Source organism: Patiria miniata, unplaced genomic scaffold, assembly GCF_015706575.1.
Source record: "Patiria miniata isolate m_02_andy unplaced genomic scaffold, ASM1570657v1 HiC_scaffold_3, whole genome shotgun sequence".
Classification (NCBI taxonomy): Eukaryota; Metazoa; Echinodermata; class Asteroidea; order Valvatida; family Asterinidae; genus Patiria; species Patiria miniata.
This window is the reverse complement of record NW_024037069.1, coordinates 34611659-34627389: the sequence shown is the minus strand read 5'-3', so window position 1 is coordinate 34627389 and position 15731 is coordinate 34611659. Positions and strand designations below refer to the sequence as shown.

Below are 15731 nucleotides of genomic sequence, written 5' to 3'. Positions count from 1 at the left end.
AGCTGTCTGCAGTTGACACGCAGCTGCCAGTCTATAAAATATCAAGCGTCTAAAAAAATGAATTATTATAGAATAGTCATATTATATCTATGATGTGGTTTAGTATCCACAGTCATTCTTTATTTCATGTACTTCTACTACTTGACTGAGAGCATCATTTTGTATTTACTGTTGTTTGCCCAAGGCCCATTCGAATCAACACTTGATTAGATTTCAGACTGTCAAATTGTATGTCTGGCGTTTGATGACCTGCTTGTGGCAGATGAGGTTACATCGCGGAAGGAAACATCATTAGTAAACGGGAAAAGGAAACGACATGGTACGTGGAGTCAGCGTGGTATATTATTATGATTATTATTCAGTGGACTGCCGTTAAATACTCTGCGTTATTTATGTAGCTGTCATTTCGCGGTGTGTACGCAACTCCAAGTCAATGGAGTGATGCGTAATTGCACTCCCTTGGGGCAAGCTTTTCACTCTGTTGCCAACGTTACGGGTGCAGATGTAATCACAAAACGGCCGGATCTAGGACTGTGGATGGCCTCTCTAGTCTTGCCGTGTTCGGTGATGTAAGACTGCTGGACGTTACTGTGACATTTGCGAGCTAAGTGGGCAAACTATTTGCGAGTTTCACCGGGGGAGTACCGAGGCCTAGTGTCATCACGCAGACACTTCGATCCTGTCATGTTTTTGACTGTGTTCGGCCCTCGAGGATAGCGATTAGAATAGGTGAACTTATATGACATTTCATACGATATGTTATCGTTTAGTCAGCCGGTCTACTGATATAGCACGCATGACGGGAACGGCCTCCCTTACAAAATTACCAAACAATTACAGTGCGATGACCATATACAAATCTTAATTTCGATTTCTCAACATCGATTTCTGGGATGTGCGGGCTGTAAGGAGGCCTCTTCATAATCAAGTCGCAGCACACCCCTACTTGAGGCCTTCTTGATACTCAAGATATTGCACTTTTTTACATAAATAGTACAAGGCAGCTGGCCGGTGTCCCAGCGGTCGGCCGTTGATGAAGCTCGACCGTCCGTGCGTGAGTTAGGTTTTTTTCCCGCCGTTGATTCGCGCGTATCGCCCGGGGCACGTGGTCCGCGTGGAGTGACGAGAGTGTTTTCTACGCGCTGCATTTTTATTACAACTCCGGATCTCTATCGAGCGGCGGTCATCTATCGAACTGTTGGGTGCTTCGCTGGCTCTGCTCGGGAGTGCTCGCACGTAAGAAACCAGCGGGAAAATGAGATAAGGTGACACCAAATGTAGATTCTGGCAGGATAGTGAGTGTAGATTCGCTGTGGTGACACGAGTATTTACAAAATGGATCAATCACCGGCATCCTGCAGGTATGATGGCCGTCAACGGACAACCCGACGCCATCTCAGAGAAATCCTGGTCAGTACAAATGGTATTTTAATGACACATTTTGATAATTATTATTGGCAATGCATTATTGTTATCAATTAGATAAAGGTTTACGGTATAGCACGGTGACACATTTCTTTTGTGAGTTTGTGAGGTTTGCATGCCCCTGGTTCTTTTCTGAAACTCCACAAACTCACAAAAGAATTTTTTTCACATGGTGCTACCGTACAGTAAATCGTTATGTTATTGCTTACTTTACGCAGACTTTCAAATCTTATTATTGTTATCATTTAATAACACAACTATAATTCAACACTGGTAATTATCCTTTTAGAAATTAAAAATATGATCAGCTAAAATGATCTTAAAGACAACAATTATACTCTATTGCGAAGTTTGTTTCGGTCTAAAATGAAGAACAACCATAATTGGGAATTATAGATGTGATAGTTTAAACTCCAATCTTTTTTGCAGAGGAGTGTTTGAGGTTATTAGAAGAAATTGAATACTTTTATTTTTAAAAATGCCTGTATTTATAAAAAATGAAACCATCAACTTGGATAACATTCCCAGTGTCTCTGAGACAAATTGGCCGTATACAGATTGTTCTTAGATAAAATTGCAGTTGATATACTGAGTGCGGAGTCCTCTAAAAGCAATCATGGAGCACTTAAGCCTATACATGATGTATATGAAAGTTGGGCATCTTTTTATCCCCGACGATAACAGCACAGGCTGCAAACATCAAAGCAAATATTACATGCATATTCACATAGTTATACGACTAAAATCCCTGTAGGTTCATGCTGATGCGCTTGTTTTTGTACTTGCACTGCACCGATTTTCAAAACAAGGAAATAATGTACATTATGATTCAGTGTATGAAAGCTTCAGCATGCACATTAACTTTCGGTTTTGAGGGAACGCTTGAAATAAAATTAACGCTTAACTAGCACATCTCTAATTATGAAACTCCAGAGAAATGAGTATCCCTCTAAATAGACCTTATGCACGAGGAAGTCATTTTGATCGTGTTCCCTGAATCTATTTTATAAATTATAAACTGTTGAATGGGATGGTGCCAGACTATTTTATGATTGGAGTGCGTCCCAAGCCTCACTTTCAAATATGTTTTTTTTAATGTGGCTAAAAAATATTAGAGCATGTTTAATCACAAATTTTAAATTATTCATCAGAGCAGACGTATTGTAATGAACTTTTATTTCATTGCTGTCATGTCTACTCGTAATTTCCAAAATTGAAGAGTTTTACCTCGCTTGCTTTCAATTTAAAATGACCGACTCGTTAATAATTTGCGGGGAGACAACTTCAAGCGATTGAAATAAACCGAGGGCGGGGAGATTGTAGCCTTCTCTACGTCTGATGCGATCTTCCACAGCGCAACATCTTTAAAAAAAGCAATTTAGAGAGCCCATGTTCAACACGTCTTTTCTGTTCCATCAGAAAGCCTTGTACAAATAGTCGGCCTTTTACAGCCATCCCTGTAATAACTTGCCTAAAGGGCCTGGCTGTATAAGCATGTAAAAACAGACTCGGTCGCGGCACGACTAACTCGTCATTGCATGATCGGTCACGGTTCTGGCATAGTGGCACTTAACTTGACTTATTGCCAACCTAATGGCTGTCGCCTTCTGTTTGACAATGAGCTACAAATCGACCTGATTATTCCCTGTACTTGGTCGTTGAGGTTGAGTCAGTTATACAGGGTGACAAAAAAAAAACACCGAAACCCAAATGTCAGGACTTTTGTTTGATTGAAGTTCTGCATGTAGCACTTTCAAAATCTAGGATATGAAAGCCCAATTCATAAGCTTTCTTTTAGTACAAAAAATCATTCTAATCACTCATGTACTTTTCAAGTTACGGAATTTTAAACACAACCACCGTTTTAAGGTTCTGTCCACCGATCACAAAAAAAGATGTGCGTTCTTTCAGCAAAACGGAAACAATTCACACACATCCCTATGTGATTTCCTTTCGTTTTGCTGAAAGAGCACTGAACATTCTTTGTGATCCGTGGAATGACCCTTTAAACGGTGGCTGTGTTTAAATATTCCGTAACTTGAAAAGTACATAAGTGATTTGAATGATTCTTGTAATAAAAGAAAGCTTATGAATTGGGCTTTTATATCCTAGATTTTGAAAATGCCACATGCGGAACTTCCCTAAAACAATGGACCCAACATTTGGGTTTCGGGGTTTTTTGCTCATCCTGTAGACCATTATTGATTTGTTTTGATAATTGGTACACGTATTTATTTTCATTTGTCCAAAAAATTGGGTCTTTTAACATTTTTATTTTAGCCATTTTCTTTTAACTAAGTCATATGTTTCCGAGTGAATCAAAATTTATTGAAAAAGTGTGATTGCATCATAAAATAAAACGGTGTATTTTTGTTTGTTTGGCTGCTCAAAATGTTGCACTTGAAAATGTAGACGTATAAGCACAGTCTATTTTTCTGACCATGGAACCTTACGTGAGTTTGTACGTACTCGCGCTATGCTTAATGAGATGGCGACAGTGTTATATGAAAACAGACATTTGAGCCCAAAATGTGCCTGAGGCGATTATATATAGAGTTGCTCACTTCATGAAAACAAATCCCTGCATCATATCACTGCAAATTATACATCGACTTTCACAATACATTCTCCTTACCACCCGAATGGGCGTTCACTTCATCTCTCCGTTTCGGTGTTCAGTTTTGGAGGGTTTACTGGTATAAAGTTTGGCGATATTCAACTCTACATTTGGCCACTCTCATAAGAGTCTTGTAAACTCGATTTTGTGAGTGGCCATACATCTTGAGAACCGTTTTTAGTCCTAGCCACCGCAAAAGCTAAATCGGGCCACTTCCTAGGCATATTTTGGCACAACATAAATACAAAGTTGAAGCCTAGCATTGTTAATCTGTTGTAATATTTTCCGTGGTTTCCTCAATTCTTTACTATACCTCTCGAAATTCTCTTTGAATGATACAGCATTTGAATTGCCCGAATGGTGCCGCATGCAAGAAATGATCAACCTATGCAACATTTATTATTGCCGTGGGGAAAAATAACAACCGGGCCGCCAAAATAAAAAAAAACCCGCGAATTTCAATCTATGTTTTTCGAACCTGGCCTTAAGATTCTTCGCTGCTAAAAAAAAAAATCGTCGAGACGGAAAACACCAAAGACAATCTATGTTTGTGCGAACCCACACCTTCGCTGCTTAAGAAGGCAAGAAACGACATGCAGCAAGAAATCAATTTTTCTGTTGTCGAGTGGCGTTACCTTCGCAACGTTGGGTTTTAATTTGGTCTGGAGAGGCGGAAGAGAACGGTTAATTACAGCCGGCCTCTTCAACATTGTAATCAAATTGTTGTAATATGCAAATGAAGACAGGGAGGCGATGTTTTTCCCAGTAAAACCTGGCTTACCATGGTGCATGGTGCTCATTTTGGGATGGTGTATACGCGCACTATTTGCATGACTGTCGTAATTTTGCGTTCATGGGTGCCAGTAGCGTGCATGTTTCTCTGAAATAAAGCCTACAATTGATATATCTTTCTTGTTGAAAATGGAAATTATTTTAAGATGGACTCCATTTTAAAATTCTGTCACCTCCGAAATAACAGAACTGACACAGAGTTGTTTTTTTTTTTTTTTTTTTTTTTATATTTGCAAAAAGCAAACTCGTACATGGCCCTGAAATCAGCGCCATGGCCATGCAACTTTGCCTGGGACAAGCATGTAGTAATTGACTGTATTTTCCAACTGTGGTCCTGGGACGGTGACATATGACAATGACGGTTACAATTTGGTGAAAATCTGTTTACAAGTTGTATTAAGCTTGCAATCAACATTAGTGGATCTTGGGACGATATTTTTTCCATACCACACATTCGCTATGGGCGCATATTGAAGCACTTAGAGTTGCGATTCAGGTTATTGGACTATATTTTCCCTTGAAAAAAATCCTTCAAAACACAAATTGGCAAACGTAAAAATGTTGCTAATGACTAAGAAAAAACCTTTTCAAGAGAAAAAGAAGTAAAGAAAGAAAGAAAATTCACACCTCGTGGGATTCAAACTCATGACCTTGGACTGTACGGATGTACAGTCCAAGGTAGCGACACTAAGCAAGCCATCAGCTACACCCTCCTTTCAGGTTTATATTAATATTACAATGTGGAAATAGCTCACGACACTATTCTTTATCCGCTTCCCCTTTTGAAAAATAAAATACTTGAGCCCTCCCCCCTCCAAAAATGTGGTTCTTGATCCGCCTTAAAAAACAAGGAAGCCGTATTGTTTTCGTACGAACAAATCATGATTTAATTTTCACAACCTCGAAAAGTAAAGCATGATCATGTTTGTTTGTCACATCGATGCTTAGCATTTTTTAATGCCGTTTCCTCTCAATTCGCTTATAAAATGATATGCAGAGTCCTATAGCCACAGATCTTCCTGAAAATCTGTTAAATGCGCAACTGAATCTCGTGTAAAATACAAATAATTTTTTTGAAATGCTTTTACTTTAAGAAAAGCAAACCTGGACTAGAAAAAAGAGAGTTATTTAATTCCCCTGATGATTACTCCAATCTCTGTCCTGTAGGCTGAATCGATTAAAAAACAACTTCAGTTCATTCCAGACATCATGCATGCCCCAATCCTTGCCAAATCTCCGTATCTGTTCTGCTTGCGTGCTCGCACATAAATTTGTTTTCATTTGAAGAGGGTTTGGAGCGAGGGACACATGCCTTGTAAGACTCTTGCCGCTTGGGTTTTGCGCGCACAGAAATTAACTTTTCCATTATTCATTATGCAGTTTCTTTTTATCGATAGAATTGGAGGTTTTTTTCCTGTTCGTTCGGATGGAATGCTAATATATAATAAGGTATATGGTGACTTTATTTTCAAAAAACTCTCCGGAGATAATTTTTAGCATTTCCTCGACTGAATTTTCATCTAGTTCCTCCGTATTTTATGAAAACCAATGCATAATTTTATTTTTCGATATGGAGCGAATGTAATTTGCATAATTATCTCATTGCAGGTGCATAAAACAGAGTCACGTCGAATAAATGAATGCATGAACACCCCCTCCATCTACACTGTTAAAGGGAATATACATCATTTGCTTTTGCTGTAATTTTCAGAAATGGATGGAATTGGGGGGTTGGAAATATATAGCAAATATAGTTACACTGACTTTTTTGAGGTTGTGGGTTCAAATATGCTATAAAAACCAAGAAAAACAATCATTTTCCTGCAGTCTGGTTCCCTGACTCCATTTAAGAAGAAACAGAGCAGTTTACATACATTGGGGAATTGTAAAGTCAGGGAACCAGTCTAGCTGGCTTGTACCCGTTCATAGGTGTGTAATCGATTGCAAACAAGTGCGATGGTCAATTGGGGCCAGTATTTGGGAAAAAAAGCCAGTTTTTTTCCAACGCTGATCGGCCGATCAGCGTTGGAAATTGATACAAAAATACCACTTTTCTTGAAAATGACAGTATACTAGGTGCCATGATTTTACAGGATGCTTTACACTGTCATTCACTAACAGTCCAGCAAGGTATTTCAAAATGATTTGGTAGTTTTATTTTTTGATGTTTGCAAATGTTGTATTTTCCCTTTAAAACTCCTGGGTCAAAATGGACCCGGAATCTGCGTCTATATCTGCACACTGCACAGCCCTTTTCCGGGTCAGAATGTACTCTCTTTGATCAAAATGGACTTTTTCCGGGTCAAAAATGACATTTTTCTGGACTGACCTAGAAAAACGTCATTGTTTGACCCTGAAAAGGACTGTGCAGATATAGACTCATATCGGGGTCAATTTGACCCCGGAGTTTTTAGAGTGTAGACTTGCCCGATACAAGGTTATTTCGATTGTGCCAACACGTATATCAACTCATCGTACTTGGTTCTTTTCCCATTATTATGTCTTGAAGAGGAAAAATAATCATTAACGAATATTCAAGGAATGTTCACTACTGCACTATTCCTTCTCCACGAAATGTAAATAAATGCAAAAACAGCATATCAGACAGAAGTTTCTTGAACTTGTCCTGTTTTTACTCCAATTAAGTTTATATTTCAGTAATTTTGGCAAGTATCTTTTTTGCGTCATCGAAAATGATCCTTCCCCGCTCTCATAGCATTCATCAATGGGACAGTTTACCCATTCCTATTGGTCGAGAGCCCGTCACGTGCAGGGTGGTCTTAACGGTTGATATATAAAATACAAACTGCTTTTAAACACATTATTCCTGTGTACACGTAGGCCTATATACCACTGCGTTCCACGCCACATCCACATAGACATGGCAAGAGGGGTGTTTCACAAAACATGAAGTAAAATTTTAGTACAAAATTATTGGAAAATGGTGGATTTTTTTCACTCGTTTTGGCTTTTTGACCGAAAAGGTATTGATGCATGGGATTAAATATGTGCTTGGCCGGTTTTAAACGGGGTCTGGACGCTGATAATGGCCTGAGCCGTCGGCTCAGTCCATTATCAACTTCCAGGCCCCTAGCCGGTTATAAATGTACTTGTTTAAAACCGGCCAAGCTCATATTTAATCCCTTAGTAATTCGGAATCATATATAAACTGCATGATATGATCGTAACGGCACAGAACAGTCCCCATCTTGCTCCTAGACTGCAATTCAGTAAACGCAATGTGACGTCGCGTCATTACAAATGGAATCTGTCATTGGTCCTAAGGCGTTGGTTGATTTTTGCCTCCGAGTCCCCAGTCCGAAATCAGTTAACCTCTCTCGGGACATTACAATTTGCATCACTCACTTAAAACCGGAGTTGGAGTTTTATGCGCATTTAATTGCGTTTTATGCAATCACCGAACGCTGTGAACGTTAATTGCCTTTTCGTTCCAACCATCGGATGTTTCTAATAGTATTTGAATATAAAGATAGAGCGGAAGCTCAAGCTCAACCCAGCCGTTGAATCGCTTATCCTCGGGCAACCGTTCATTCTCTATCAAACTCTTGCATGATTAACTTGAATTTCATTTCATCGATTTTTTCCTCCCCTTCTTGGTATTTGCCCCTCCAGGATGATTTAGACCGGCAGGATCGGGCCCTCTTGCGAGTATCCTCCGACCTTTTGGACACCATAGCAGCCCTAAAGGAGGCCCACGAGCTGTCCCTGAAGCACCGGCCGTGGACGAGCTCCGCCGTACGGGGTGATGAGCATGGCACTGTTAATACGGGGACTGGGCCAGCAGGGACCGCGACGATAGAGGGAGGCAGTACGGGTCTCTGGACATGCACGACGGAGAAAAGCAGCTGAGAGATACCTGAGACTGTGCTTGTATGTCTGTTATCGGACTCCGTGGACCCCGAAAGAAACATATTTCTTGCCAGTAGACATTCAGTAACAAAATTATCGCTGTTGTATAGTTATTAAAGGGCCCTCAGTAATAGCAGTTTTTAACTGATGTGGCTACCCTGTCTAAATAAAACTATAAATAAATAAAGGGCCCATGTATGTCCTTTTAATATGCAGTCCAGGGAAATGCACCTTTGTGTCCCATTTAACCTTATTTTCAATTTTAATTTTGCCATTTTTTAGGGCATTTTGGTACCATTTTGGTTTTTATGCTTATGTCATTTCAGGCAGAAAACTCAACATTACAGTTATTTCAGCATCAACGTTTGCCATAATTTTGGATATTGTGCCGTAGTAAAGTTTCTTTTCTTCGGTGATTCGTTGATGTTTCAGTACATGACACTAGGTCAATAAGCAAATTTATCCCACAAATGTTTCAATGAGCAACTTTTGTGCTCACAATTTTAACAGAAAGCCCCTTGCTTAAGTCTCAATTTGGCTCAAAAAATAACTCAGATAACTGCATAGACCCTTCGACCAAATGGGACTAGCTTTCATTAAAGGCGTGTCTAGTTTTTTTCCCCCTGAAAATACGTTGGTGTCTAGACGGATCTTCATAGCATCGGCACTTTGGGCGTGATCCCTGACTACGTGGCATATACTGGTTTATGGCTTCTGACCAGCGCCACGTGAACAAAGACATTGGCATTATGGGGAACCGCCAACCTAGGGCTGGATAGCTCAGGTGGTGGAGCACCGGAACAGCAATTTGGAGGTCGCAAGTTCAAACCCGCTCCAGTCAATCCTTTGCTCAACCTGAAAATGGTCCTTTTTTCCAGAATGAATAGTAACACTATACGGCATGACAGCACAATTTTGCAGTGCGGCTTTTTCTTTCAATTCAATCTTTTGTAAATCATATACGATGTAAATATTTACAAATGTCTATAATAAACACAAGTTGTGATCAATGTAAATGCGATCAAAATTACATTTAGTACCGGTACTTAAGTTTCTGCAGTGCGGCCGACGTTTTTCGACATCTCATTGTCTGCGTTTCAATAAGGTAGCCTATATAGAAACGATTGCAATTTGGAACCAAATTCTTCAGTGTGACGTGCGTTTTTCATATGCAACAATCAAGCAGATATTGATCATACTATACAGTCATGACTGACTTATATGAAGAAAAAAGAAAACTAGATTCACTAAACGCACACACTAAAACAACAGCATTTAATTTTAGATATATTTATCCTGTTGAATTCGTACGGAAATTTACACCAGTGCTGAAACAGAATTCTCAGAATACCTCAAAATGTGCAATAACAAGTTATAAAGTGGTAATAACATTGATGTGCAAACGTTTTTATGATGAATATCTGCAATTTGTGTATACAGTAATTTGGCTTGATCGTGCGGCGAATAAAAGGACCTAGTTTGGTCAATAAATTCAATGGAAAGTTTGTCTCTTTTGTCTGTTTCTTACCCTTTCAGTTGACAACATTATTCGTTGTTGTTTTGGAGAATGTTTCGAATGACATCTACTGTATATACGCATTTCCAGCAGTAAACAAAATGACTATATCCGGAAGCTGTGTCTTGTGCACTATCTTTGAGCAGAGCGGCTGTTGACAGACTAGTCCATGCCTTCCTGTTGTAGTCGTCTCTCGTGCAATCTAGTCTCGTGTTCATTGAAGAAAATTGTCAAATTTAGCTGTGCATATCGTGAGGCGTGCTGTTTTAATACCGAGTAAATCGCCGAATCCGCGGTACAAGGTGATATTAAAAATGTTTAAACGTGTACTTGAAGTTGTGTATACCAGTGCTTATCTCATCATTCTGTCAATGGTCGAATGGAGCTTTTATCCAATCATGCAAAATTCTCAACCAAAAGCAGTGGCGTAACTGGGGGGGGGGGGGGGATCCCTCACCGGGGTATGTGATCTCTCCTCCAGACCACCCATTCTCCTAAAATGTGCCTTTTTAAAACTTATTGAGTACCCCTTTCCCTCCTCTCCCCTCCATAAAAGTGCCCCCCCCTCCCATGCAAATCGAACCTCAGTTACGCCACTCGAGCCAAGATATTATTCATGGTTCGAAATAGTAGCACTTCTCATCCATCATCATCAATTTCTTCTCTTCCTGGGAGTTGGTGATGTTATTCAACTGGCAGATCGAACCTTCCCGACTTTCCCAGGCGCGCAGATTGAAGGAGCAGCATCCAGGCTCATCACGGCACGCCGCACCGCACGCCACCACACCCTCGGCCGGGAACTCCTTGATGACATGGCTGTCGGTCAGGCAGGGTGACGGCACAAAACGGCCGTTGGCTCCGGCCTCCATGCAGTACCTCCCCGGCAGGGCCAGCAACACATCAGAGCCCTCACAGATCACGAACTTCATCTCAGAGCAGCTATTATCGTCGTAGAAACCGAACCAGTGACCCAACATGGCCAGACAATCGGTGTTCCCGTTGTTGTCGTACTTTTTATCCGGGGTCCAGTAGAAACAGCCACACCTACGCCCTGCTTCGTGAGGATAGATCCACTTGCCCTGTTCCTCATCATCACGACAGCCATTCCAAAAATCTCCGAACGTTTCCGAGATGAACAAGACATCCACGGAGTCGGGAACCGCCGGCTCATCTTCAATCCACGCCATTTCTTCAGTCAGTTGTTGGTAGCACGAGCCGGCGAATCTCTCCTGGCTGGGTTGGCATGCCTCGGCGTAAACACACGCACACGCGACAGCAATACTCAGCCAAATCATCTTCATAGCGTGACGCACCATTGCGATGCGACTTATCATTGTGATGTATCGGATACTGAGGAAAATGTTGAAAATCGATGGGTAAACGTACGTACGTGGTTGTCAATAAGAGTCACAATCAACAAAAGAGACAGTTTTTAATCCAATTTCCAACTTTTACAACTGAATTTAGACCGTCAGCAACTTCAGCAACGATACAAAACAAGACGAATTCGATGTCTGTTTCCAGAAGAAGATAGCAAGTTCCTGCGTCACAAGTACAGATGGGCATATAATGCATTTAATGCTGCTTTGTTTCCCAATCCCAATTATAGTAATTGCCGGACCCAGGTGCAGAGCGCGCGGGTTAGCTGACGTAGGCTTTAGGCTCTCGTCTGAGACTGGGTTCCACAACTTTTAAGGATGGTCTGAAGTCGTAAGGTATCACTAACTGTCTTAGCCTACTGTTGGTAGCATTAGGGAAGGACCATGTCTCAAGTTGTCGCAGACATGTCAAAGTGAGTCCAAACAGACAAAGGACGGATTATTGTTATAATAATACTTAGGCCTTTAGCCATTTAGCTGATAACTGGCACACGTACGGAGTTTCGCATTAACGCGATTGGTTTGCATAATTCAAAACAAATCCTTTCAACCAAATTGCAGCTAAGTGCATCAAAGATATACAAAAGTTACATCTTTTGGTGCAGCAAAGCCAACGAGTAAAAGGGATTTTTTTTTATTCCCCGTATACAGGAGTTGTCATAGTAACAGAAATGGTTGACGGCAACTTCCACGATTAAGCTCATTTTCTCCTCTCATAACACAATGCACGTTAAGCCATTAGCAAGTTAAGTAATTAGGCGCAGTAGATGGCCATTACGGACGTGAATCATTCCTTACACGATACCATATTTGACAAGCCTGCATTTTCATGCAGTGCCAGTTGGGCCTGGGGCGGGATAATCAGGGGTTGGTACAGCGCCACCTGGAGTCAGATGGTCTGAAGGCCCCCTCCCGTCCGCTCGTACGTAGGCCTGTAGCCTGGAATCCTGGGCAATAATGTACTATAAGAGGGATGGAGCTACCAGTTGTATCTCTCAGGACAAATTGACAATACCACCATCCGATAAGCACCCTAACAGCACACACAAAGAGCACACATGGAATTGCAACCCACCCTCTCCAGGACAGCAGCAATGCTTTTAGGAGAGTACTCTAATGCAAGATACACTCACACGGCCCCTTCGATGGAGAAATCATTATGCACGCTAAAGACCCGCCCCGTGACATTAGATTATCATGAAATAACACCAAATTTTCGCCATTGAAGGGGGCCTTCGTGACAGAATTGTTAGCGTGCTCAGATCTGCCTATGCACGCCGATTAAATAAAACAAATAATATGCATGTAGCTCCAAAAACAGGTTCATCGGCGCCTTGGGGTATCATCCCTACCCTATCCTCTCCCTCCGATCCCCTGCTCAGTTCCCGCGGTCTCAGAATACATCTTTTTGATAAAACAGTGTTTTGGGTATGGATGACAAACAAGCAATACAGTTTATGCACAAACCTATGGGGAAAGTGAATCATTTTAAGCTTTAAATTATTCATATTCAATATTTTAAATCATTCATATTCAATATTATATCCAATATTAACTGCTCATCGATTAATGCAAAGAATATATCAAATAGTATTTGCAGTGGCGTAGCACGGCCATTTTTATGGGGGGGGGGGGGGGGTGGGGGGGGGGTGAAAAGGGCACTTGCACATCCTTCGTGAAATGTAAGCACGTTTTCCCCAGACGCGTTGGCTCTGTTAAATAAAAAAACGCGGGGGGGGGGGCTGGTACTGTCGATGGGGGCGCTTTTCAAAACCGACCATTAGTCACGCTAACGGACAGTATATGGGCCTTTTTAGGGCGATACGTGCGTGAAATTAAAAAAAAAGGCACGAGAACGGCCGATGGTACCAAAAATGGCACCAATTCTTTTTTTAAAAGGGCACTTGTTCACAAAAAAGGGCACTCCTTAAAAAAGGCACTCCTTACCAAATATGAGGGGGGGGGGGGGTAATCAATGGTGAAAAAAGTGCATTTCAATTGAAAAGGGCAGTCTTTTGAAAATATCGGGGGAGGGGAAATATCCCCTTTAACACCCCCTCCCGCGGCTACGCCTATGATTTGTAAATAAAAAGCATTTTTTAAAACTTTAGAAATAAAAGAATCATGAAATGACTTTCCATGTATCACTCATCAGGCCCACTGGGACCGAACGATTGTGATTGGTCAGCAGATGCGCGAGCTTGACTATCTCGATTCTGATTGGTCAATATTGGCAGGCCAATTATTCATATTCATGAGTAATACAACTGGTGTCAAAAAAGGGATTCCCCTTAACTTTTTAAAATTTGATTATATCTTTTAAAAAATGATTTTAAAATTGATTAGATTTCAAATTGCGAATGCAACAATGTGTGAAAAGATGATCACTAAATTCTTGAATTATGGGGAGGAATCAAATGAAAGTTTAAACTATAGTTAACAGCCCTACAGGCTTGTGCACAAATGTCCTTGTTTGTTTGTCATCCATACACAAGATACCTTGGGAATATCGAAAAGGTATTTCCCGCTACACCCGGGGCCGTGCATGCAGCTCTGGCTATGGTCCCAGGACAGAACAGCGCCCTCACTTTTTTTATATTGAAAAGTGTGTGAATAACCCCCTCACTCGGTGGCTATACTACGAGGGGTTGGAAATAATTAGAACTAAAAATCACCTTTTTTTGCTTTTTTGAGATCGTTTGATCGAAAAACAGTTAAGCACTCAGGGAACAAAATATAAAATTAAGTTACCTTAGTCAAGCATTGCTGCATGTCAACTTTGAAACTCACTGAAATGAAATGTAAATATGAGGCCTTTACATGTTCAAAATTAATTGATAAAAGGCTGGTAATATGACTTGAAACAATAATGTGAGTAGTAAAAAATCAATCTTATCTTTAAAAAAAAGAAAGATCGAAAGATATACGCAGCCTAGCTAGCTGGCCGGTGTGACAGGTAATTCTGTCCCCCCTGGTAAATGTGTCCCCCGGACACATTTACCGGCTCGTGACCCGGTAAATGTGTCCGGGGGACACCCGACTTATGTGGTCTTTATTGACTTGTCTGTCTCATATGTCGCTGGCGTCACATCGGCTCCGGCTAAAAGTGCCGTAGTCAGATAAGGTCTTGGTCCCTTGGACTTCTGGCCCTTCACGACCGATCCCGGTCTCAAATCAGCGAAAATGTTGCTCAAAAATGCATCGCAATTGCGGATCAACCTCTCGGGTTATTTTCTTTCGCGGGGATCCCTCTCTCTTTCATCACATGACTACGGCACTTATTTACATTACAAATGAACCCCACGCCTATAGCTCAGAATACCGATAGCTGATTCAATGACTCCAACCTCGAACACGATGTTCAAATAATTATCTTTTGCTAAGAAAATATTAGTTAAAACATGGAGGAAAGTGGTAAGAAATTGCTTCAGATCACACCACAGAACATCTAGAATCCAAATTTTATGCGGGGCCCTTAAGCGGGCCCCGAACCCCCACGCCATAAAGGGCTTCGCGCTCGCATCAGTTCTGATCAAGGTATGTCCCCCCCCCCCACTTTTGAGAAGCGATTGACGCCCCTACATGATGCCCCCCTTGAAATGTTCCAGCCCCCCCCCCCCCCCCCCCCCCCCCCAGCGCCCCCCTCCCCCCCCCCCCCCCCCCCCCTGAAAAATTCCTGGCTACGCCACTGAGCAAGATGCTTTATGCAAAGATCATAGGCCACTTTCTTCACAAGATTCTGTGAAGCTCACCAGCAGACAGAGCATAGCGAAATCCTCGAATGAGCACAGTTCACCAGTCGCAAGCAAAGATCCTATAGCGCCGCTTGGATCTTTGGTCGCAAGAGGGCCTCTTACCGATGTGCACTGAGTAGCCTATAGTTTTGGAGTTGGCTTTGTGACTTAATTTTTTTTTCACTTCAAACCACGGAAGAAGATACGGAAGTCAGGAACTTCAACAAAAGCTACCATCTTTATAAATTGCGGTTTCATATCAAAACAGAAGGCAAATAATTATTGGACGCAAGGGTCCAGATCAGGGGCGGAGCTTCTTGACTTTTGAGTGATTTCAGGATTATTTTCATCATGATCATATACATAGCAAGGAACTAGTCTCACTAACTGGGGCGCTA

The 15731-nt window shown here is 41.4% G+C and overlaps 1 protein-coding gene across 1 annotated transcript; it reads left to right on the top strand.

The window, feature by feature from the left end:
- The first annotated feature begins 168 nt into the window (after positions 1–168).
- On the top strand, positions 169–9446 carry LOC119737853. Its single transcript, XM_038212481.1, has 2 exons — positions 169–1410; positions 8468–9446. The coding sequence occupies exons 1-2, from the start codon at positions 1336–1338 to the stop codon at positions 8702–8704; spliced, it is 312 nt and encodes a 103-aa protein (XP_038068409.1). The 5' UTR covers positions 169–1335; the 3' UTR covers positions 8705–9446.
- Positions 9447–15731: the final 6285 nt, after the last annotated feature.